A 25457-nucleotide genomic window follows, 5' to 3' on the forward strand; every position below is an offset into this window, starting at 1 on the left:
TTAGAGAATAAGGAAGATAAAAAAAAGACATAATAATAAATTAACAAAAATATATTCTAAAGATGATTATTTATACAATTTTTATATTTCATCAGTCGAGCTATAAATAATATTGAATGGTGCGACGTAATCATCACGCGGTGGAACGTTGCGCCTGCGATTGTCCTTTCTCGATATTGAGCCAATCGCGAGGTTGTTTTAATACTTTCATCAGTTCTGCCTCGGGAGAGTTTGGTTTTATTTCGTGCATATACTCCCATTTCTGTAAAAAAGATATATAAAAATATTGTAGTTTATTTTTACTTCCCGTGTCCATCATATCAACCTTTAATTGTCCACTGCTTAACATAAGCTTCTTGCCTTTTTTACAACCGCAGTTAGGATTTGGAGATAGGTTTTTAAGGGGGATGTTGCTGCCCCTCTCTTGTCCTTCCTTAGTCGCCTCTTACGACACCCACGGGAAAGGAAGACTATTATTCTAGACTCGCAATTCTGAGTTCCTAATTAAGATTGTAGTTTATATAGTTTGTACGAAACAAATACTCTGCCAAAAACAGGTAGACTTTTTTATTCGTGGTACGTGAATAGTGTTACCATAATGTACATTTATTACTCAGTACACGGGAGAAATTATATTTTAAAGTTCAATATAAAAACAATACATAATTGTCATAGATATTATCTATAATAACATGGTAAACAATACATACTGATTTATAATGATGATTAAAATATGTTTTCATTATAAAATTTTTCATTAAAATTCTTAAAATTAAAGCATATTTAATAACTGCCATTTTAATTAATACATGAATTAATTTGCAATACGTATAAATTAAAAAAAAATCGACCTCGTTTGTTCCTAATATAATTACTTGCAACACTGACAAAATGGCGCGCTTTTTTAATCGACTTTAAAAAGAAGGGTCTCAATACGGTTTTTTTTTATACAACTTACAATGGCAAACAAGTTGATGGCCCACCTGATAGAAAGTGGTATCCGTCGCCTATAGACATGAGTAGTACCATGGACATAACAGAGTATACTTTTATGTTTTTTTTTTTAATGAGTTGATAATGGAATGGTAACCTCGCCTGCGCTATCAGGATACGCTGGCGAGGCACTAGTGAGGAATGACAGGTGAGAATGAAAAGGCAGGCCAGTTAGCCTATCGTGACGAATTCAACTAGAATTAACCACGACGGTTTCCAAGGGGAACCGCGTGGAGGTCTACCTGATAGGGTGTATAGGCTAACAATGGGTCAATTAGATCCCATTACTAATAATCCCTTTCTCCCCTATACTTTTATGTTTGTCACCTCATAACTCCGCCAGTTCTAAACCGATTTCGAAAATTCTTTCTTTTATCTGAAAGGATATACTTACAGATTGGGTCTATAGAAATATAATCAATATTAATTCAGTTGTTTAATTTTTAGATTAAAATAACAAGTTACGGTTAATTTTTGTGGGACACCAATTTTTAATTATTTCCATTTAAAAAATATATGTGTCGAAATTCAATCTGCTAAAGTGACGTTTAGCTTACTCAATTTTGATCTATTTTTTAACGTTCGATCTATCTATGCTCTATCTATTAAATCTAATATTTTCAATAGAAAGCCTTTAATAATGTATTTGTTAACTTTTTTTATATACAACTTAGCGGTAACCGTCGCCTATAGACATGAGCAGTACCATGGACATAACAGAGTATACTGTTTCGCCCATGATACCCCCCATGCGTTGCCATTCCTGAGAACTCGGGTGTTATTCCTCTGTACCCAGTAAATTCACGCCATATCCCACCCTTCAAACCGAAAGACAGCTATGCAAACACAACTCCCTCACGGTTGAAACACGAATGGGACCCAAGCAATCGACTTTTGTACAAAGTCTCCCTCGTTCTTTATAGCAGTCTATGGCGTCTGAGCAGTTACATATACAGCAGTGGACTTATAACGGCTGAGATGTTGATGACGTACATGTCATTTATAATGTTTGCATACTGACCGCGTTGAGTGGCAGCGACATGAGGATGGACTCGTAGCGCGCGTCCGGCGTGTGCAGGCCGAACTTGGTGCCGCGGTCGTAGATCAGGTTGAACTCGACGTAGCGGCCGCGCCGCACCAGCTGCCACTGCCGCTCGTAGTAACCGTACGCGGCGTCCTTGTGCTTCTTGACTGTACGCATATTAAAAAAAAAGTTGTCAGCATTTTTTATTATTTTTTTTTCTCTAAGTATTTATTTATTTATTTAACTCTTTATTGCACCATAAATAAAAATATACAATGACAAGTGAATAATTCAAATGAAATACAGTAACATAAATACAGATTGAAATATACACATAAAGGTACAAAAGGCGGTCTTATCGCTAGGGCAATCTCTTACAGACAACCTTTAGTTAAGGGAGAACAGATAGAAAAGGGCAGGTGGCGCAAGAGTGAATCAACAATTTTCGTGCACAAAATACAAAAACATGTAATGCACAAAAATATCAAAGTATAAGTAATAATATAAAGAGAGATTTTTTGTTTGTAAAGGATAAGCATAAAAAATAACTTTCATCCATACAAAGCTATATTATGAGCGAGTAAAATGGGCTGTATTTTTTTAATGGGTGATAATAGAATGGTATCCCAGCCCGCGCTATCGGTATACACCGGCGGGGCACCAGTGGAAGATGATTGGTGAGAATGAATGCAGGTCAGTTGGCTCACCATGATGAATTTGATAAAAATTAACCATGACCGTTTCTAGGGGGAACCGCGTGGAGGTCGACCTGAGAGGGTATATTGCTAGCAATGGGGCTATTAGACCTTATCAATAACAATCCCTTTCCCCCTTATGGACTGTATTTTATTTATCTCTATCCAAAGGTTGCCTGGAAGAGATCGCTCTTAGCGATAAGGTCGCCCATTGTTTTCTCACTGTGATTATTTCTTGTAATTGTTTATATTTATAATAAGTTTACTATTGTAGTCTTTTGGAGGAAACGATAAAGAGTATCTATCTATCTATCTATCAATAGTTAAAGATCCTCTACTAACCTATCTGTGCTAAACGAGGATAAATGGCAAGATAACAAATATATATTGGTTAAGTATTTATTTATTTTTATATGCATATATATATAATACACAAATTTAATAGGTACGTACATCAGTATTTAAGAGGTAATGATTCTTTAAACGCGATTTAAAAATCCCAATGTTCGTTTAGAGGTAAATTCATATTGCACTTGGACGTGTTAGATGTCAGTGAGTACTGACCTATGGGTATGTAGCTGGGCACCACAGCCTCAGCGCACGAGGTGACGAACTTGAAGGCCTCCTGCTGGCTCGGGTAGTCCACGTCGTCGAAGAATATGCCACCGACGCCGCGCCGCTCGCCGCGGTGCGGTATCGAGAAGTAGTCGTCGCACCATTTCTTGAATCTATGGTCAATATTGATGGTTTAGGGCGGTGTTTCCCAACGTGGGGCACACCCCCCACGTGGGGGGTAATTTGATAGTTAAGGGGAGGGGAGGGCAATTAAAAAATGGACTCGAAGCGATTTCAACCCTCTCACTCCGGGCCATTTAAATGCAATGCTATGAGTGTATATCGGTGCTAAATTTAACAAAAAAAAAGTAAAATAAAAAAATGCTGTAAATATGTATTAGGTATAATTTCGTTTGACGTCACCAAAACATCAACTGGGCGATTAGAGTCGTCAAGTAAACTTTGTCGGGAAAAATTATGTATGGGGGCATAAAAATTTTAGAAATGTCCAAGTGGGTCATGGCGCAAAAAAGGTCGGGAAACACTGCTCTAAACAAGTCTGCACTTAAAAGGGAAACTTCCTTCTCGCAATGGGAACTTTAGAGCCCTTCTCTAGCAATCCCCGTTCCCCTGGCTAGTTTCACTGGTACAATATTCGTTTAAGCGTATGTTAATGTAATACATTTTACCCTGTATATACTGGGCGTCCCTGTACCACTCACTTGGGGTAGTAGGCGGTGTCGTGCTCGTCGCAGGCGTGCTTCAGCGTCAAGTGGAAGTGCTGCGCGTCCTGCTCGTCAAGGTAGTACGGCGTGAGGTCGGTGCCGCCGCCGAACCACCACTGGACACCTGCGCGCGGGTAATAATAAAGTTATTATAATTAACTATAGTTATTATAACTAATATTATAATTGAGATTGTGTTTTTTTTTTTAATATATGATAATAGAATGGTAATCCCGCCTGCGGTGTAAAATTTGCACTCCAATCACTGCTCTGCATAACACTCGATATTAGAAACATTAAAAGAATAACGGCTATAAATTTAAAGTAACAAACTGGCAGCCTTAATGCATGCATGGGATTGCATGGGATTGTTGGAAAATACCATCAATTATCATACATTCAAAAAAATTGTCATTACTTAATTTCAAGCTACCATATCACTCACCATCCTTATCCTGCACCTCGAAGTAGCGATAGTTGAAGTGTATGGTGGGCACCATGGGGTTCCGCGGGTGTATGACAGCGCTCACGCCCGCCGCGAAGAATGGTAGTTCAGAGTTCTCCAGTTTCTTACCTCTGTACACAAAAACACACATTCTTAATGATATTGTATGATTTTGACAAGTTTTAACGTCTTAACGGCTTCACCAATTGTCATGACATTTGGAATACAGTGTTTGTAGTAAAATGCCAGAGGAAAATGGAAAAGGGTGAGGTTTCCATCAGGTGTGTCGCATGCTTGATTTCCACCTTAGTGGTATAAAAAAAAGATAAGTATATTTTTTTTTAATGGATGATAATGGAATGGTAACCCCACCCGTGCTATCGGTATACACATGCGGGGCACCAGTGAAGGATGATAGATGAGGATGAAGTAGGTCAGTTAGCCCCTCATGACGAATTCAACGAGAATTGTTCACGATGGTTTTCAGGGGGAACCACGTGGCGGTTGACCTAATAAGGCGTATTGCTAGCAATGGGGCTGTCAAACTCCATTACTAACAATCCCTTTCCCCCCAGAGAAGTATATTAGGTATAAAGCTTTCAGATATCATCATATTAGCCCTTAACCGTCCACTCCTGAACATAGCTCTCCCTCTATTGGAGGGTTGGTCAGTAGTTGTTACGTTTGGCAAGCGGGTGGCGACTGCAGTTAGGTTTTGGCGATATTTTATTAATAGAAAATCGCGGAAAAGGAGGAAAGTAACTATTAAAAATTCTGTTAAAATTATTAATTTAGACAACTATTATACAGGATTTTATTTTCTGTTTGTTATATTGAGATATAATGTAGAATCTACATACATTTCTCATACTGTTAAAAATTTGTATGTCGACGTAGAGGCAAATTTAATACTCTATCATTTTTATTAATACCATTGAGGTGGAAATCAAGCATCCATAATAATATTTAAAATTAGCTACTTTCTTGCAAAATAAATTTATTTCAATTTAATTAAATTTAAGATTATTTGAGTACGGCTTTAGTTCATACACCTATAATACCAGAGGGAGACTTTGTACATAAGTCGATTGCTTGGGCAACTCTGTCCTATTCGTGTTTCTACCGTGAAGCAGTTGTGTTTGCATGGCTGTGTTTCGGTTTGAAGGGTGGGATATGGAGTGATTTTACTGGGTACAGAGGAATAACATTTGAGTCCTCAGGAATGGCAACGCATGGGGGGTATTATGGGCGAAACAGTATACTCTGTTATGTCCACGGTACTGCTCATGTCTATAGGTGACGGTTACCACTTACCATCAGGTGGGCCGTCAGCTTGTTTGCCATTCTAAGTTGTATAAAAAAAACGTAAACAAAAAAAAAATCACCTGCTTCTCATTTGCTGTACAGCGGCCGGCGGCAGTTTACCCGACACCACGGATATGTTGACGCCTGCCTTTTCGAACACGCGTCCGTCTTGCAGCACGCACGTGATGCCGCCGCCGCCCTCTTTCCGCATCCATCGGTCCACTTTGAATTTAGCATCCTGGAAAACTTGGCTAATAAACTTTCTAATTATAGATGTATGAGGTCAGTTAGCTTATAGTGACGAAGATTTTTTTGCTGGGTGAAAATGGTATGGTAACCCCGCCTGCGCTAACGGGATACGCTGGCGGAGCACCAGTGAAGGGTGATAGGTGAGAATTAAAACAGGCCAGTTAGCCCATCATGATGAATTCATCAGGAATTAACCATGATAGTTTCCAGGGGGAACCGTGAGGAGGTCGACCTGGTTGGGTATATTGCTAGCAATGGGATTTTCAGTCTTCATTACTAACAATTCCTTTCCCCCGTGACCAAGAATTAACCAAAATGGTTTCTAGAGGGAATCACATGGAGGTCGACTTGATTCAGCCTGTATTGCTAATATATAGCTTGTAATGGGGCTGTTAGATCCCATTAGTAACAATCCTTTTTCTTTTGATAGATCAGTTTGGGATTATGTTAACGAGTGATCTATTGTGTACAGGCATATCACTCAGGAATATTTTTTAACACTGTTGAATACAGATCTTCCCCATAAGGGGTGTTTTGTCAGTAGTTGGTATGCTTGGCACCCAGGAGTATAGTAATATATATGTAAGGCAAGTTTTTTTTAATGGAAGATAATGGAATGGTAACCCCGCCCGCGCTATCGGGATGCGCTGGCAGGGCACCAGTGATAGTTGACTGATGAGGATGAAAACAGGTCAGTTAGCCCATCCTGACGAATATAACTAAAACTAACCACGATGATTTCCCCCTGGATTCGACTAATTTAATAATCGACCTGACAGGGTACATTGCTAATAATGGTGCTTATTTCCCCCCATTATTAACAATCCCCCTTCGCCCTGTAAGGCAAGTTAATAAGCATTATGCGTACCGGATGAGGTAAATAAATATCGTTGTCAAAATCATATTCATCGACAGTTTTCTCGTCCTTCCATGCCTACAAACAAATGGTATAATAAACATTAGGTATATATATATACATGAATATATTACAGTTAATAATTGTGCTTCTTATTAAAACTCACTACTTACAATACGAACAATGGCCAGGGGGAGTTTTTTAAGTATATTTTCAGGGCAGTAAGCCACTAGATACACATACACACAATACTCTCAAAATAAATACTAATCTAGTGGACACTGTTATGTACTTTTTAAATAGTTTTTCTTATACAATGACAGTGATGATTAAATATATAAATTTTCTAACAATAAACAGTTACCCTAGGAATACTTGTTAGACCAGAAGCATCATGTAATTGTTGACCCTTGCCGTGAAGATTTTAAGTCACAGAATCCAATAATATTACTGCCATATTTTATTTTCACAGCCCTTCAAACATAACGTAGCATGCATAATTTTTAGTAAACTGAATTTGGTGATAAGAGTTATCTATGCTTGCAATTTAGTATGTGTCAACTTGTGTTTGAAATTAATCACAGATCACCATTTTTTAGAAAAAAAAAAATAGATTATAAGAATCCAACTTTAATTTTTTACAACTTAGAATGACAAACACGCTGACGGCCCACCTGCTCGAAAATGGTAACAGTCGCCTATAGATATGAGCAATATCGTGGACATAACAGAGTATACTGTTTCGCCCATGACACCCCCTATGCATTGCCATTCCTGAGGACTAAGGTGTTATTCCTCTGTACCCTGTAAATTCACTGTCATATCTCACCCTTCAAACCGAAACACAACTATGCAAACACAACTGCTTCACGGTTGAAACACCAATGGGACAGAGATACCCAAGCAATCGACTTTTGTACAAAGTCCCCTTCTGATGTATATGTTAATTTCTCATCAAACACTTCTTAATATATGTTTTTTTTTATGCAACTTAGAATGGCAAACAAGCTGACGGCCCACCTGATGGAAAGTGGTAACCGTCGCCTATAGACATGAGCAGTACCATGGACATAACAGAGTATACCGTTTCGCCCATGATACTCCCCAGGTGAAACTTGTTAACTTTTTTCTGCAATATCTCACTACCTTTGTAAAATGTAGGGACTTTTTTATGTATGTGTGTAAAATAAGCTGATGGATCAATCGATGGTGAAAAGGACTCCATTTTCCGCGCTTAGCCTCTCATTTGGGCCATTGTGCGTATGATCAATCGATGGTATGTGGATTGAATCAACATACCTCATCCTCCTCCTTCTCGAGCGCACGACAGAACTCTGCCTGTATCCTCATGATGAGCAACTCCATTTGTGTTTTCATGTCGTCTCTATTTTTCTCCAGTTGATCGACAGGTGTGATGGGCTCTGCCATGTAATTGCTCAATTGTATGATCTCCTTCATCTCTGCTGTGTTCTTCTTGTGCTGGTTGTATGCCATGTATCCTGCGCCTACTAATGCCGCACAGTATAGTCTGGAAATGTATTTTGTTTTCATGTAGACGTGTTTTGGGGAGATTTCAGTTATACTGTTGTTTATAAGTATAGTTTAGTTTAGTTTTTTTTTTACAACACAGGGGGCAAACGAGCATGCGGCTCACCTAATGGTAAGTGACTACCGCCGCCCATGGTCACCCACAACACCTACGGCATTGCAGGTGTGCTGCCGGCCTTTTAAAAAGGAATATGCTCTTTTCTTGAAGGTTATGTTGTCGTATCGGTTCGGAAATACTGCTTCTGAAAATTGCTGGGCGTACTGTGACTTCCCCAGTATAGTATGTATTACTTTCTTTTTCATCAAGTAGGTTAATTAAATTGTTCATTGATATTTCACCTCTTCCTTTCAAACTGGTCGTACACACATGACAGCAACATTTACTTCTTACATACATTTTAGCTGTCATTCTCTCTATATTGATCACTCTCCTCTGGTACTTCTACATTCCATTTTTATATATTATTTTCTACCTATTCCTTTGTTAATACCTTCTGTATATATGTGAATAAATAAAGTTAGTTGTAATACTTATTTCCTCCAAACAACTACACTGGTATTAATACAGTATCTACTGGGGGGAAAGAAATTGTTAGTAATGGAGACTGAGAATCCCATTGCTAGCAATATACTCAACCAGGTCGACCTCCTTGCGGTTCTCCCTGGAAACTATCACGGTTAATTCCTGATGAATTTATCATGAGGGGCTAACTGGCCTGTTTTCATTCTCATCTATCACCCTTCACTGGTGCTCCGCCAGCATATCCCGTTAGCGCAGGCGGGGTTACCATACCATTTTCATCCTTAAAAAAAATACAGTATCTACTTTGTGAATATGAGTTAGGAGTAATGGAAATTTTTAAAGCAGAATAGTTAATAAGACCATAATGTGCTAATTAATTTCAGTTTCAATTTGCTGACATTTAACACTTAGTCATCTATATCTGAAAAAATATCTACAGAAAAAATACTATTTTTAAAGTGAAATCATAGATTTTTTTTTATCTAGTTATAAGTTTTTATACATGAAATAAATATGTAACAAATTATAAATTGGAACAACAAACAGTATACTGTGATTATTACGACATCAGATAAATTAAGTGTTTATATAATTATGTATAAATAATCTAAGTGTGGGTATATGTAATAATCTAACAGTGACGATCGCCTAGTATTACTAGTAATCTTAGTACGCCATAGGTGTACTAACACATATGATCAATATAAGATAAAATATTTGATAAAACTGATCGACTTGTAGTGCATCCAAGGTGAAATATTCTATGTACCTAATCTAACGTGAGTGATGTAATGATTCCTATGATGGTTCAATAATATTTAAATATCATGATCAACTTTATAAAATCATAAATGCGATTCATTGCATTCTAATAAGATGTTTATAGGTTAAAATGGAAAGTAATACGGGTTTATGTTTACGAAATAAAGGTACTTACTTAATGGGACGATCCTTAATTTTTTTATAGCCGCCCACATAACTGAGAGTTCTAATGCTTCGCACGATTACCTTGAGTGTCATTTTTATTGTAAATAATAAACAAAAATATTTAAAAAACACTAAAATTATTCTCTAATGTTTTGACACTTCTTATCACCGGCCAACTGACACATATGCTTCGACACGTTGAAATGCTTGACACATTGAGATCTGTCATCGTGATGTTTTGATATGTAGAGCCGTCTGGTGGATAATATGCAAACTAGCTATCAGTCAGCTGTAATTTTTTCCTCTGCAAGACGCGCCTACATGCGCAATATGCGTTCATCTCTTTTCCGAGCAGGCACAACGACATCGATCGGTCGCGTCGCGCTCTTTCCGGCCAGTCCGCGGCGGCCTCGCTGACAACGTGTCGCCACTGCGCATGTGTAGTGCAGCGCTGTTCGCTATCCCAGCTATCGATCCGTCAGTGGAGCCGCATTGCCGTACATTCCGGAGGCGGTGCCTCGCCTAGTTTTCGTCGATCGTCGGCGTGGCGGGCGCGTGTCGGCGTCGGCGGCGGCCCCGGGCGGCCCTGCGCAGTAGCGGCGCGAGTAGCGCGGGAGCGACCGACCTTCCTTCCGCCAAAACCGGCTCGCTGTCCGCGGCGGACGGCTGTGATGTAGCCGGGGCCGGTGCGAGCGGCCTTCGGACAAAGGATCCGCGTCGAGTCGGTGATTCGCGATGAAGAAGTTCACGTTCAAGGGGGTGCTGGACGGGTTCCGCAGCTCGGTGCAGGCGGCGCCGCGCGGAATCGAGCAGGAGATACAAGAGACCCTGCGGCCGGACCACTTCCAAATTAAAAAGGTAAGTTGTTGTTTTATCGCGCGCCGCAAGCCAAGGTTCCGCAGATAATGGCGATGAGCAGCGGGCGGCAAGCAGCAGGCGGCCACCGCGGGGAGAGGGGCTTACTACGCTCCACTGAAGTGGCGTATTATTAAAAGCGGCCCACCTGAGCGTTGCTCGCATGCTGGCCGGCCCCGTGTTGTGTATGGTACGTCGGAGTGAGGCGGCGAGGCGACCGACAGCGGACGCGGGCCGCGCTCCACGCACCACGCACCAAAACAATGCCGTGCCGATTGCAAACAAGCTGTTGCTGCGTGCTACACCGTCCGTCCGTTCGTCCGTCGGCCGTCCTCGTTGTGTTGATGCTTAACGAAGGCCTACCCAACTAGTACTTGGAACTGATTCATATATTCCGAGCTGTTATTAGTGACTGCCGTTGCGTGTTTGCGTCAGTTTATAACCTTGACCATCTAATCTGTAAAGCACGGAACTTTGTGTAATTTCCGTACTAAATTGCACCCATTCTTTTTTACCATGCAAGCTTGTAAAAAGATGATTTTAGCGTTTACGTACCTATGTAAGATTGATATTGACTAGACAACAAATAACCCTGCACTTGTGGGCGGTAGAATGGCGATCATATTGGCCTGATAGCAGATAAGATAATAACGGCTAACCAAATGATTAACCAAACTCCAACTAGTTTATGTGTATAAATATAATTTATTAAAAAGGAAAAACGAAATTCCAAAGTTGAAAACTTTACTAAACTTATCTAAATAACAGGAAATTTATAAATATTTTTCAAAGTTGGCAAATTTTATTGTCTTTAGAAACAACTATTTAATAGTTTAAATTGACTAGTCACAGGTTTATGGGGATATAAAAAGTATTCCGTTCATAGTTTTCAAGTTGTTATTATGAAAGAAACCCCAAGCTCCAAACAGTATCACAAAGCACTTGTACGTATAATACGCATTTCTCAAAGCCTGTTATTTACCCTTTTTACATGTGGATAATCCGTCATGGAGATCCACACATCTCGAAACAGTCGTATGGATATAGTTGCACTTCTACTGGTTAAAAACTATACGGTATTCATCAATCGCTATGGCGATGGGATATTATTGCATACTTATTTAAAAGAACTGCTATACATGTTTAAATTGTCCCACAAAATCTAATTTACCTGAACATTTTCTTGGTAAAAAGTTTTTCGATGTAGCAAATCAAACGTCCACCTACATGTCAAGGTCTGTACGCCAACCAATGATGGATTGAATACTCTCGTACATGTACATACACAAGAAAGTTATAATGCAGGAAAGTTTTCCTATTAAGTCTCTACCTTTTCTATGAGAACTACGTATCAAGTGCCATTTATTTCACGTGGCAAGGATATTGAATCAGCGGCCAAACTTTCCCTTCGCTTATTTTTAGAATTTGCAGCAGGAAAATTAAGTTGTTGTCGGGTTATTAATTTATCATCACCACTTGCTGTGCTGGCTCATGTTCTAAGTTGAAAAATATCAGAAATTAAAAGCAAGCAAGGATATTTGTTTATTTATATAGGATATGCCGAGTTTCGTACATATTTAAAAGTTTGACAAGATATTCAGGTTCCTAAAATCCTGGCTTCTGAATGTCAATGGATATAGGTTGTTCTTTGTGTAAAATGTTGACAGACCTACATTTAGCAAACAATGAATGAGTTATAGGTATGTTTCTAGATTTGGATGATTTTATCACGTAGGTACTTGTAGTTTTAGATCTCTCTATTTGTTTTCTCTCTGAATTCAAGAACTAGTATTGCTATAAGCAAATAGCAATATCATAGAATTTACTTAATATCAAAATGCAAAATCTCATCCTTTTGTGAAATCCATTGGATTGGAGATTATAAAAAGGCACTGGTCGCTACACTTCGGCACGAACGCTCATCGAATGCTTGTTTCAAAGTTTGAATAAGAAAAATAAGGGGCTTAAAAGATATTATATTAATTCGTTTGGAAGATGTAATCCAATGTAATTTTCTTTAGCTAACCTTCGTTATACTATTTAAAGAAACACACAGATGCTACTTTATAGAATTAATAAAATTTCTGCACTGAAGGTACATCTTATTAATTTGTTTGCGGAAATAAGTAAACAAGACAAATGAGGCTTTGTCACTGAAAAATTTCATGAAAAAGTTGAGCCTTCGACGACAGGGGAAAGCTTTTAAAACTTCACCGTCTTAATCTTTATTTCGCAAAGTTTTTTTTTTGGTGAATTTTGTACTAAATTAGCAACTCAAAGCTAATTTGGGATAAAATATCGAAAATGTAAAAGTATATGGGACAGGTATTGGGAATTATTATGATCCAAAACATGATTGCATGAATTTCTTATCTGGTATTCCAGTGGGACCAAGAAAAACTTCTTATGTCTTACTTGTATAACGTATTCTCGTATAAACGTCATGCTTCTAAACCTCAGCGAACCACAATGGACTGACGTTAGCCTGTCAGTTTAGAGGAGTGTAGTGCTACTTCAATATGATTAGCAAGTTTTCGTTGCGTTACGACTATTTATTTATTTGCCTCAGAAAAGAAAGTATAAACAAGCTATTATTAAAATTCATTGAAGATTTGTATAGACCACTGTACATCGGGTACATGAAGGCTAAATGATATCCGATAACTTAATAGTATCAGAAAATTTCATACAAGCTATGTTCTCATAAATCCTATAATCGGGCGTTGCTTTGAATTTATAAGATCAAATCAGAAGGAGAAAATTGAATCGCTAATGCCAGAGACATGCCACAAAAAGGAAGATCTTTGAGCTTAATGTGCGAGTAGGATAAAGTATCGGATATTACTTGTACGATTACTACTTTGCCTATTTTTCGAAAACAATTCTTATAGAATCTGATGTAGGTATACCGTGTTTTTGGTAGTGGTGGGATCGGGTGTGATCTGCTTTTGCTATTGGGTACAGACGACGGCTCATCTCGAAGTGTGGGATATAGAATGCGGAATGAATTCAAGCTCAAAGTATACAGAAGTGTGTAACAATTGGATACGGTTGGAGTTATTTTTTATGGTTGAAAATGAAATGGTAATCCTGCCTGCGCTATCGGTATACGCTGGCAGGTCACCAGAGGGAGATGATAGGTAAAGATGAATGCAGGTTATTTGGCCTATCGTGATGAATTTCATAAGAATTAATCATAATGGTTTCCAGGGGGAACCAAGTTGAGGTCGATATGATAGGGTTTATCTAGCAATGGGGCTGTTAGAACTCATTACTGACAATCCCTTTCCCCCCTACGGTGGGAGTGGGTGGAGCGAAACTGAATATTATATTGATTGGCATATTGAGTATGGCTAAAATGGATAAGTAAAGGTGAGGTAAGTGAAGTTATTATTAATTTTATTGTGATTATTGTATATATAGGGTAGATAGATAGATACTCTTTATTGTTCCCTCCAGAAGATTACAGTAGTAAACCTATTATAGATACAAACAATTACAAGGAATGTTCACACAGAAAACAATGGACTTATAAAAAGCTAAAAGCGATTTTCTTCCTTCAAAGCGAACCTTTGGATGGAGAAGAATAATTATAAACAGTTTTATTGGAGGCACGATGAAAATCTTGTTATTTTAAATATAGATAATTTATATATATATATATATATATATATATATATATATATATATATATATATATATATATATAGATGAAAATTACGCAATAATATAAATGTATATCCCTACTTTCTATTATATATATAATAACTAATAAACAAGCTAATTGCGACGATGACAACTTGCTCAAATAAAAATCTTTAAGTTTTGTTTTAAGTTTTAAGGCAAACATTGTATATTTTTTCGTATTTTGAATTTTATTAGGGTAATCTGATGCATATTGACTGAATCGCTCGAATGTGATGCAGCACTGATGCAGTTGCCGAAACGCGGGATGCTAAAAGTAGCACGTGTGATCGGATCGTCAGCGACCCAATTCCATAAATGCTTTTTCGACTGCAAAGGTTACCCTTTGCTTAGCAAAACATAAAATTATTTTATTCATTTTTCCAGCATTTTTCATATACAAATTCAAAGGCGGACATAAACGTCGTTCGTATTCCATTTATTCGCATTTAAATGCTTCTCGTTTTTTTTTTTCTATCAGGTACGGCTAAGCAATGGGATTGGAATGAAGTTCTTTCCCTGGGTCCGTTTTTTTAGTCTTAATTTAGATTTTTCAAGGTTAGCAAAATTCATGGTTAAACGAGCATTATTTATTTTCAGCTGAGGTTGAGATAAGCCTTGAGACCTTCAAAGTTTGAACCCTCTCAGTATATAATGGTATGAGCTGACCAGGCAAACGTTTTGGCCACTACTGTTACTTACCTGTTTTCAATTTGGTTGTATTTCTTTTAAGTTTGTTACTTCATAACTCCGTTAGTTGTACATCGATTTGGAAATGTCTTTTTATTATCTGAAAAGATATACTTATAGACTGGTCCTATAATTTTTTTTATTAAAATCGGTTTAGTAGTTTAGTCTTTAAATCACATTACCTTTTTTTTATACGTAAGTGTAACCGTAAGTGTAAGTTTTGTAAGTGGTAACCGTCGCCTATAGACATGAGCCATGGACATAACAGAGTATACTGTTTCGCCTATGATACCCCCCATGCGTTGCCATTCCTGAGGACTCAGGTGTTATTCCTCTGTACCCTGTAAATTTACGCCATATCCCACCCTTCAAACCGAAACACAGCCATGCAAACACAACTGCTTCACGGTTGAAACACGAATGGGACAGTGGTATCTAAGCAATCGACTTTTGTACAAAGTCTCCCTCATTTCATTGCCACAAATGAAGGTGGTTGTTTTTTTTTCTGGAATATAATTTTAATTGTTTCTAATTAAAATTACCCCATCATTCAAGTTATAGCAAACAAAAAACATTTTTAAATGCATACGAGTACACATCTGTCACGCCTGTCTTCTATTGGGGTAGACAGAATTACAAAATTTAATTAAAGTCCATTAAACGATTTCAGAGATTGGCGTAGCATGGTATTTTTAAATATGTATAAAGGTTTTCTATTGAGAAACGAAAGATGTAGGAAGTAAGCAAGATCTGTTCCAGTCCATCTTGGATAGAGTGGGGGTAAATCCTTTCGATTACAATACACAAAAAATACTATTTGCGAGCCTACGTCTTTTTTAAATCGGCACTTAATATAACAGATTATACATTTTAATTGTTGTTGAATTATATTACGTAATAGTTAGGTAATCAATTCATTCTGGTCAAGCGTATTCAGACTCTTTTGTTGTGGCTGCAATTACATTATGGAACACACTTCCTCATGAAATTAGAAATAGCTCAAGCATTGGGATTTTCAAATCACGTCTGAAGAATTATTACCTCTCACAATGCTGATGTACGTAATTATTATATTTGTGTATTATATATAATATATATCTATCTATTTATATGTATTTACTTATATATATTTTTATTTATTTATTTTAACTATAACATTTAAGTCGATTGGTACACATGTGTGACTGTAACTACTAATGAACTGTCAGTTTTCTCATATTGGGTTTTGCTGGAAGAAATCTCTCTATTGGTGATAAGCTCGCCTTTGTGCACTGTTGTTGTTGTTTGTTGTTATGTTTGTTTTTACATTTCAATAACCTTTTGTGTACAATAAAGAATAAAGAATAACCTGTGGAAACAACCAATAACGAGGAAAACAAAAACAATAAACTAAACCTACCTACCTATATTGAGTCGTGTGGGATGGTGATGTAACTAAGATTGCCTATATTGTATAAATAATTTGTTATCATAACATAGTTAGTTACTCATGTTAATATTTGTCCTGTTTTATCTTGTTCAACTAAACGCAGTAAGTTCTCTAAATGATTCAATATTTACTTTGTCTAATTAATTTATGTATATTTTATGTCATAATTAAATTATTATCGGACATAAAAATATGACACGATGATTCACAAGTTACATTCTAAATAAATTATCATTTATCATCCTTTATCATGTTATCAGTAGTTGATGGGTGAAAATGGAATAGTAACCCCGCCTGCGCTAACGGGATACGCTGGCGGAGCACCAGTGAAGGGTGATAGATGAGAATGAAAACAGGCCAGTTAGCCCATCATGATGAATCCATCAGGAATTAACCATGATAGTTTCCAGGGGGAACCGCGTGGAGTTCGACCTGGTTGGGTATATTGTTAGCAATGAGATTCTCAGTCTCCATCACTAACAATCCCTTTCCCCCCTTTGTCAGTAGTTAGGCTGGATTGTGATGGGAAAATGAGTGCATATTTAGATCCTGGAATAAAAAATAAATATCTCTCACTGGTACCTCACAAATGTAAATCGAATGCAATCATTCCAATTAAATCATTCCAATTTCAATACATTGACTAATTCAATGAAAATAGCAGGAAATCTTGACTCTGGTAAAAATGTCTTCTAATAAAAAGTCGACTATTTGTCGAGTAAAAATACGGAGAAGAAATCTTTCTCATAACATGGTGTCTCCTGGCTTAAAGATCAGCGTTAAATTGGAGTTATTGTTTGAAACTTATAATTATACCTCCTTTTTTAAAAAACTAAAACGTCCTACAAACTGATTTTAAATATTAGAGTGTTTGTTACCTACTATTTTTAATAAAAATATAATATATATGACTATCTTTTAATGCAAGAGTAAAAGAGTACACAAAAAAACCTGTGTCATGATGTTCCTTCATGCTAATCTCCGTTACCGCTCAACTGAATTTTTTTTTCTTTTTTTTTTTACAAATACACATGTCTTTATTGTAGATCATAGGTCAAATTAAGGTATTATTACATCAGTTAAATAGTATGTCCTGCAATATAAGCGTACAATATATGGAACAGTTAACAGTATATAAAACATACCATTTAAAATTATATAGTGAAACAATATATATTTATATGAGACATTATTTTTTACAAATGATGACTATTTATCTTTATCATTGATATATACGTTTTAATATATATCGAATTTAATGACATATTGTAAATTTGTCTTCTTTACTCCAACTTGAGAAATAGAATTTTGGTTCCAATAAATATTAAGTTAATAAGTTCCAATAATTTAAATTAAGGTTCCACCAAACAACGCAGTCTTCGATCGTGACAAATCCAATAACCGATGGAGTTCTCATGTAAAAAGCTTAAAAAACACAACCGAGTTGAGAACATCTTTTTTTTTTTAAGTCGGATGATAACGAAACCGGTAGGTGGCGGTAGGGTGCAAAATAAAGTTTGTCGCGTCATCTAGTGAGATAATAAAAAAGCAGTAGCATTCAGACTGTTCCCACATTCTAGCGGCATATAGAAACGTTCTCAAATGACACTACAATAAAGTACGGTAAAAATGTTAAACCGGTTTTAATTGATACCGTTTAGTAATAATCGTAAGTAACAAAAGAACTGTGGTGTACTAGCTAATCTTTCAGAGGTCCAGCTTATCAAGTATATTAGTTTTAACATATAGTGTTTCTGATATCAGTTATGTTAAAAAAACGAAATAAATCATTATTGAAGGCAAAAACAGACCGGTTTCAAGTTAACGAAAATTATATGGGACGAATGGATCTAACGACAAAAATAAAAGTTAATAATGACGTACATATGCTCATGACTGTTATCTCTGTCGGGGTATACGGGTATACACGTAGTTTTTGGCATGGGCTAAATTTCATCCCAGACAATTGGCTTTTTGAAAGTTTTCGGAAAAATAATTTGAAATTACAAATGTTTATTTTATATATGTACATATACATATATCTTTTATCTAAAATATTTTTATATAATAACTAAATATATAAAAACTAATATATACATTAATGTTTCGCGCGAAATCGATTGGTCACCTGACATTTGAGTTGTGACGTCATATTTAAAATAAATGTCAAAATTATCTACGATATTCGTAGGTTATATTACAATTCCTAAAAACAAGTACAATTGTTGCCCCCCCCCCCCTCTCACCCTTTCATAAAAATTAATACCTACAAATCTGTTTTAATTATTACACTTTACTCACTGTCTTTTAAATAGGAAATTTAGCACAAAGTAATAGTTCAATAGCTAAAATAGGTTTGACGTTTTTATGAGTAAAGGGGTTAATTTATTTCGACGTCCTAAATGTCTTTGACAGAAAAGTTTAGAAATATGACGTCACACGATGTTCAATCATGGCGGAACCGTGTTTCGTGTTTTGTAAATCATAGACAAAATGTTCCAAATTTATTTTGAAAAAGAACTTAAAAAAATAGTATGTCCCTATTCTAACTATAAGCTATAATCTTATACTAACAAAGTGATAATTTGCTCTGTGTATAAACGATATCGAATCTAAGAACATAAGGTATTACATAGAGGAGTGATAAAATTGTAAATTCATAGCACGCTAGTGTATAGAAAACGTTATACGGCCGTATAACCCTACCAAATTCAGATACAACCTGCTTGCAAACTTTCTACCTAAACTGTGTCGAATATACAATTTAGTAATGTAAAGTTTGTTATTGACAAATAATTGACATATCAAACATTTTCTATACACTAACCTAGCAATGAATTGAGAAAAATAACAACTGATGGTGTATCTTACGTCCTCTTTTTACTAATTATATTTGCATAAGAAGAAAGGAGACAACCATACGATTTACAGTTTTTATTTTATCATTCCTTGTTCTTAGTATCGAACGTATATGATATTCATATAATTGTCAAATATTGAATTAATTATAACCCAGTAACGCTGTAAATAATATTTTAGTACATAATAGCTTAAAATATTCTATTATTAAATATGAAGTACACTAAATAAATAGGTATATACCTACTTATTAAGTAATGTAAAGGTAAAAACACGATAGGCAACTGTTAATAATGTCAAGGTTCTATTATAAGTAAGACATGAATTATTATTTACATACTATTGCTCGCATCTTTGTATGCGTGATTTTTTAAAGTTGGCAACCACTTCTAAAATGGCATGTCAGAATAATATATACATTAAATTTCTTAAACTTTCAGATTTTTTTTTATACAACTTAGAACGGCAAACAAGCTGACGGTCCACCTGATGGAAAGTGGTAACCGTCGCCTATAGACATGAGCAGTACCATGGACTGTGAATACGTACTGTGAAGATTGCATTAATTTTGCTTGATTTTGTTGCAGTAGTTTTTGTGTAGTGACGTAACAAATAGACACACAGATAATAATAAAAAAAAAATAGTTTTGGCTTCTTCTGTTCTTATTAAGATTCTTCATATTTTTTTTCTATGTACGGATCATCATCATTATATCGTTAACTGTCCACTGCTGAACATAAGCCTATCTTGGGAGGTTTTGCCAGTAGTTGCCATGTTTGGCAGGCGGATTGGCAACCGCAGATAAGCTTTAGAGATGTTTTAAGAGGGACTCTGCTGTCCATTCCTCGCCCTTCCTTAGTCGCTTCTTACGACACCCACGGGCACGAAAAGTATACATTGGCGGGGCACCAGTGAGAGATGGTAGGTGAGGATGAAAAGGCAGGACAGTTAATCCATCGTGACGAATTCAACGATAAATTAGTCACGATGGTTTCCATAGGGAACTGCGTGGAGGTCGACTTGATAGGGTGTATTGATGGCAATGGGGACTAACATCCCCATTACTAACAATCCCTTCCCCCCGGCACGGAAGGCCTATTCTATACCGGGACCACACGGTATGTACGGATATATTCTACTAATTTCATTATATCAGATAAGACTATTTTACATGTTACCGAACGTAAACATGGAAGCTGGGAGTGACTCACTCACTCATTATGTAGGTGTCTCACAGATAGATTACGAAGATAATTTAATGTCCCCGCCTCGTCTTGTGACGAGAGCAGTTGGCTGATTCATGCCCTCTGTTTTACGTCGGCTGTATCATGGAATGGGTTTGACCTTACATTCGAAATGACCTATATAAAATCGTACCCCGAGTGGCAGTGTTGCTATATAATATTTTAATTTTTAATTGGTAATGTACCACAAAAATAATACAATCTATGTAAATAAATAATTATAGCTAAATAAATATGTTAATAAACGCAAAATTTAAGAATGGCTGAATCAATTTGACTATTTTTTTTTTTCTAGTATCCGTTTAATTTTGAGTAAATTTTTTTATGGGGAGAAAATTTTTAAAAAGTATCTAGATAAACTTAAAGATTCCATTTTTTTTACCCAAATTGTTTCTAGCTGTCAAATCAAAAATAACAGTCACAGTGTAATGATTTTTGATGGATCTGTCGAGTCACCTCGTATAGAAAAGAAATTGCACCAAATTGAATATGAACAATAATGGACGTTGTTTTACAAGCTTCGAACCTAGTTATGGTTCCAGTCTCACACACATTTAATTGTATCAACCTATCTTATGAAACATGTTAATATTATAATGTAAGATTGTGGAGAAAATAATAATCTTTAAATATTATTACTAATTATAAACAATAATAAGGTATTTGCATATTTTATCAAGTTAACAATAATTACAGACTCATCTGACAGAAACAGTGATTAGTGTTGCTAGAACAGAAATATATTGTTTATATATAACTCACGCTTTGCCTCCATGAGTTAGGATAAAGTAAAAAAATAAGCATCATTACAGGAGATGTCATTACGAGATAATCTAATTTCAATTGAATGATTTTTAAGTGTTTTTCTCCCCCCGTGACGTTTGTATCGACCTCCTTAGCTATATTGTGATTTTATAACTGCCTGTGATAAATCTGAATTGAATCCATAGAGTGGCTTTGTGAAGGCAATCTAATACAATATTATTTTATCCTTTTTAAATATAGAGAGATAGCGCAAAGAGTAATTTCCACGATTTCAACTTGCCTTGTCTTAAAAAAAAACATTATTCTTAATTTGTATGGGTTTTTGCATCTATTTTCATTGCCATATTCCCCCTATAAACCGAAATAGTCACACAAATACAAGCAAACACGAGTGAGATGTTTTATATACGTCAATGTAAAGTATACAAGTCGTTCGCTTTATCCTTTTTAATTGGGCCTGTTGAGTAAAAGGCTCCCTCCCTGTTTCAGTATTTCCGGAGAAGTACAACCTGAGACTCTTTAAGTCGATTTTCTAAGTGTCTTTTACCATCACGTGCGGTAAGATCAAACGTAAACTCATCTTGATATAAAAAAAAAAAATATTAAACTTAGCAATTTGAAAATAGACTAGTCAATTCTAGCTCAAGTCATTGGGCATAAACTTGATTGTATTTGGTGACTATTTATCAATTGCCATGTGGTCCCGGTATAGAATGGACCACCCGTTCTTTTCCCGTAGGTGTCATAAGAAGCGACTGAGGGAACTTTATGGTAAAGGAATGGCCAGAATTGTCTCTTTTAAAACATCACCTACGCCTACCTGCGGTTGCCAACTCGCCTCCCAAGCGTTACCATAAACTTAAAAAAAAAAACTCCCCTTTATGGAGGTAGTCTATGTCCAATGTTTTTCTTGGTAGACAATATTATACTACATTAAGTAGATTGCGGATAGGTCATTGTAAATTTCCTGCACATTTGCAACGTATTAATTTATTGGATAATTCTATCTGTAAATACTGCCAAAACATTTTTTCTGATTTGGATCATATTTTTTTGTTTGTCCTAAATTCTCACTTCAACGGTTACTTTTTATTTGTCAATGTCAAGATTTATTAAAATGTCAAAATATTCCTACTTCAGTGCAGGATCTACTAAAACATACCATTTTGTATCAAGAAATTTTTAATTATATTACTTCAACAATTGGTGAAATTTAAATATGTAATAGTAACCTATACTTTTCTACTTAACTTACTTTCTTAGTATATTATAATTAATTTATAACTATAATAATTTTTGTAATTTGTCTTGTAATTTTATATTGTTACCTTGTAATTGTTACTTTTTGGCTGATGGCTTTCGCCAAAGTCACAATAAATGAAAAAAAAAAAAAAAGTCTATGTCCAGTAGTGTCCACTGCAGTTAACGGCCGACACGACACGATACGATACGATTCATCAATGTCGGTTGAAATAATAACGATTAAATAATTGGTAATAAATAAAATGTCACACACTTTATTAAGATTAATTTATTGATAACGCATACAAATTATTGTACTGAATAAAATCCAGTTGGGGCTAAATTGACAATAAATCGTGCTATATCGTTATTTGAAATATTCATAGTAATTGGGTCATTGGAAGCCATGGTTCTAATCTCTGTCACGGTCTAACCGTTGGGTTTGGTCGTTTTAAACCGATTATGTCTGTGTCACCAGTAATATGAATTACAGAGATTTCGGGAGAGTTTTTTTTGGGATGAAAATAAAATCGTAATTTCCACTCCACCTGTGCTATTGGTATATCTAATGGGGTAAATTGTTAATCCGCTAGATATTCTAATGAATAAGATCCACTGGAATGACGGTAGGTGTTTTTTTGCAATGGTAACCCCGCCTGTGCTGTCGGTATATACTGGCGAGGCACTAAAGAGGGATGATATGTGAGGATGCTAACCTATCGTGACAAATTCAACAGCAAATAATTAAGATGGTTTCCAGGGGGAACTGCGTGGAGGTCGACCTGTTAGGGTAAATTGTCAGCAATAGTGGGTATTAAGCCCAATTACTAACAACCCTTCTCCCCCCTCTATGTACATTTGGTGGACTTAATACTCGTTTGTCGGTGCATTTGGAAAATGTATATTTAATTGGTTTAAGCAAGAGATTATCCTAGAAGCTTTATTGTATTAATCACTGCTGAAACTGCTAAAAATTCTGCTCTGTCTCATAAGGTGAGCAGTGAAAGGGTTTCCTTAAATTCACGCGTGCTGATTATGCCCAGTACGCGGGCGAAACCGCGGGAAAAAGCCTAGTTTAAAGTAATAATTAAATAATATGGAGCGTAGAAGCGGGTGCCCGGGGAAATCATGGATTGTGGTATAATCGTTCGCGTATTTTAATTCGATACGCGTCTAATAAAAATGTCTCCCATGGGCACGCTGTAAAGACAGAGAATATTTTAGGACATCTTTTTCTATGTATAAAATGTATTTATTTCATTCATTCTTTCTATTGGGCTATTAATGTAAGCGTCATGCGTAAGTGGTATATATATATTCCTTGCAATTATAATGCAAGAAATAGAATAGTGTCCAGAGAGAAGGCATTGTGATCTTGGCACAATTTGTATTCAATTGTCGCACTGACTCTGTTTTACCTGTTATGTTAGTCATCTAGGAAGTAGGTATGTCCAGTACGTATGCACAGTAATACCTCTGGTATTGTAGGCTACGGTAACCGCTTACCATCAGGTGGGCCGTATGCTTGTTTGCCACCTCAGTAGTATAAAAAAAATACAGATATTAGCATAATAATAATAATATTGATTTATTAAGACAACATAAGGCCCATTTTGTTATAAATTTACTTAACCTATGTTAGTAAATGAGCGGTCATGACGTTCTTGCATTGACAACCTGTCCCACCCTATATTTTAGGATGGGACAGTCTATTTTACCAGCAATTGTCTTTAGGACACTGTTTGAGCTAACACGCATCTATTGAAATTTTGGTACATACCTCTGTCTCGTTCAAATTATCAGCAAGCAATTTGCAGGGTCTTGATTTCTTAAAACATCTCTAAAGTCTGACTGTGGTTGCCAATTCGCGTTCCAAACGTGGCAATTACTGGCAAAACCCCCCAAAGGCTAATATGAAGATGATGACGATGAATTTGCAGGCTAAGATACTGTAATGAAACTACAAGGTAAAGAGGCATAACGTTTTAGTACTCAGGAATAACAAAGCATCAGGGTTAACCATGTATATCACATTTTATTTTATTCTGGCAACCCTTGGTTCTTATCTATAGGCGACAATTACCAGCAGACATATTGGATATGTATAATAGTTTATCTGAGATTGCCACTTTCCATCAGGTGGGCTGTAGGCTTCATTATCACTCAATTAAAAAAAAAAAAAAACTAAAACGAGACTTCGTATGTAGGTTATCACAGAATATTCGAAAGTTAAAATAGTTAAAAATAGATAGTTATTATACGGGTTGCTGTAACAGTAATTAAGATTGCGTTCTATAAAAAAAGAACCGACTTTAATCGTTTTCAAAATCAGTTATTTTGATTTAAAAACTAAACTTTTGAACCGATTTTAATATAATTTCTATGGGATTAATCTGTAAGTATATCGTTTTAGATAAAAAACAAAACTTTTACAAATCGGTTTACAGCTCGCGGAGTTATGAAGTAACAAACATAATGAAAACTTTTAGAACCTTTTTTTTTATACAACTTAGAATGGCAAACAAACTGACGGTCCACCTGATGGAAAGTGGTAGCCGTCGCCTATAGACATGAGCAGTACCGTGGACATAACAGAGTATACTGTTTCGCCCATGATACCCCCCATGCGTTGCCATTCCTGAGGACTCAGGTGTTATTCTTTTGTACCCAGTAAATTCACGCCATATCCCACCCTTCAAACCGAAACACAGCCATGCAAACACAACTGCTTCACGGTTGAAACACGAATGGGACAGAGGTACCCAAGCAATCGACTTTTGTACAAAGTCTCCCTTCTTTCTGAAGTCGTTTGAAAATCAGTATCTGTCACATAAATTACACTT

At 36.2% G+C, this 25457-nt stretch overlaps 2 protein-coding genes across 10 annotated transcripts in view; one reads left to right on the forward strand and one right to left on the reverse strand.

The window, feature by feature from the left end:
* Positions 1–33: 33 nt before the first annotated feature.
* On the reverse strand, positions 34–10114 carry LOC113509729 (oxygen-dependent coproporphyrinogen-III oxidase). Of its 2 annotated transcripts, XM_026893133.3 has the most exons (9): positions 9856–10114; positions 8147–8375; positions 6860–6925; positions 5823–5980; positions 4438–4568; positions 3990–4116; positions 3277–3440; positions 2015–2184; positions 34–262 (listed from the first exon to the last, which is right to left on the reverse strand). In XM_026893133.3, exons 1-9 carry the CDS (start codon positions 9936–9938, stop codon positions 134–136), a joined length of 1257 nt encoding a protein of 418 aa, XP_026748934.1. In that variant the 5' UTR covers positions 9939–10114; the 3' UTR covers positions 34–133. The 2 variants fall into 2 exon arrangements, with proteins under 2 accessions (XP_026748934.1, XP_026748935.1); XM_026893134.3 differs by lacking the exon at positions 6860–6925.
* A 94-nt stretch (positions 10115–10208) lies between these two features.
* The window catches only part of LOC113509727 (syntaxin-binding protein 5), a 391733-nt gene continuing 376484 nt past the window's right edge, over positions 10209–25457 (forward strand). For 3 of the 8 annotated variants that reach the window (XM_052898898.1, XM_052898899.1, XM_052898895.1), the window contains exon 1: positions 10212–10703. In XM_052898898.1, the coding sequence (XP_052754858.1) occupies positions 10581–10703 (123 nt within the window). In that variant the 5' untranslated portion in view covers positions 10212–10580. Of the gene's footprint in view, positions 10704–25457 lie in introns of all 8 variants that reach the window. The other 5 variants (XM_052898893.1, XM_052898897.1, XM_052898894.1 and 2 more) reach the window with 5 other exon arrangements.

This window comes from Galleria mellonella, unplaced genomic scaffold (genome assembly GCF_026898425.1).
Source record: "Galleria mellonella isolate WM207_F2 unplaced genomic scaffold, CSIRO_AGI_GalMel_v1 utg54, whole genome shotgun sequence".
Classification (NCBI taxonomy): Eukaryota; Metazoa; Arthropoda; class Insecta; order Lepidoptera; family Pyralidae; genus Galleria; species Galleria mellonella.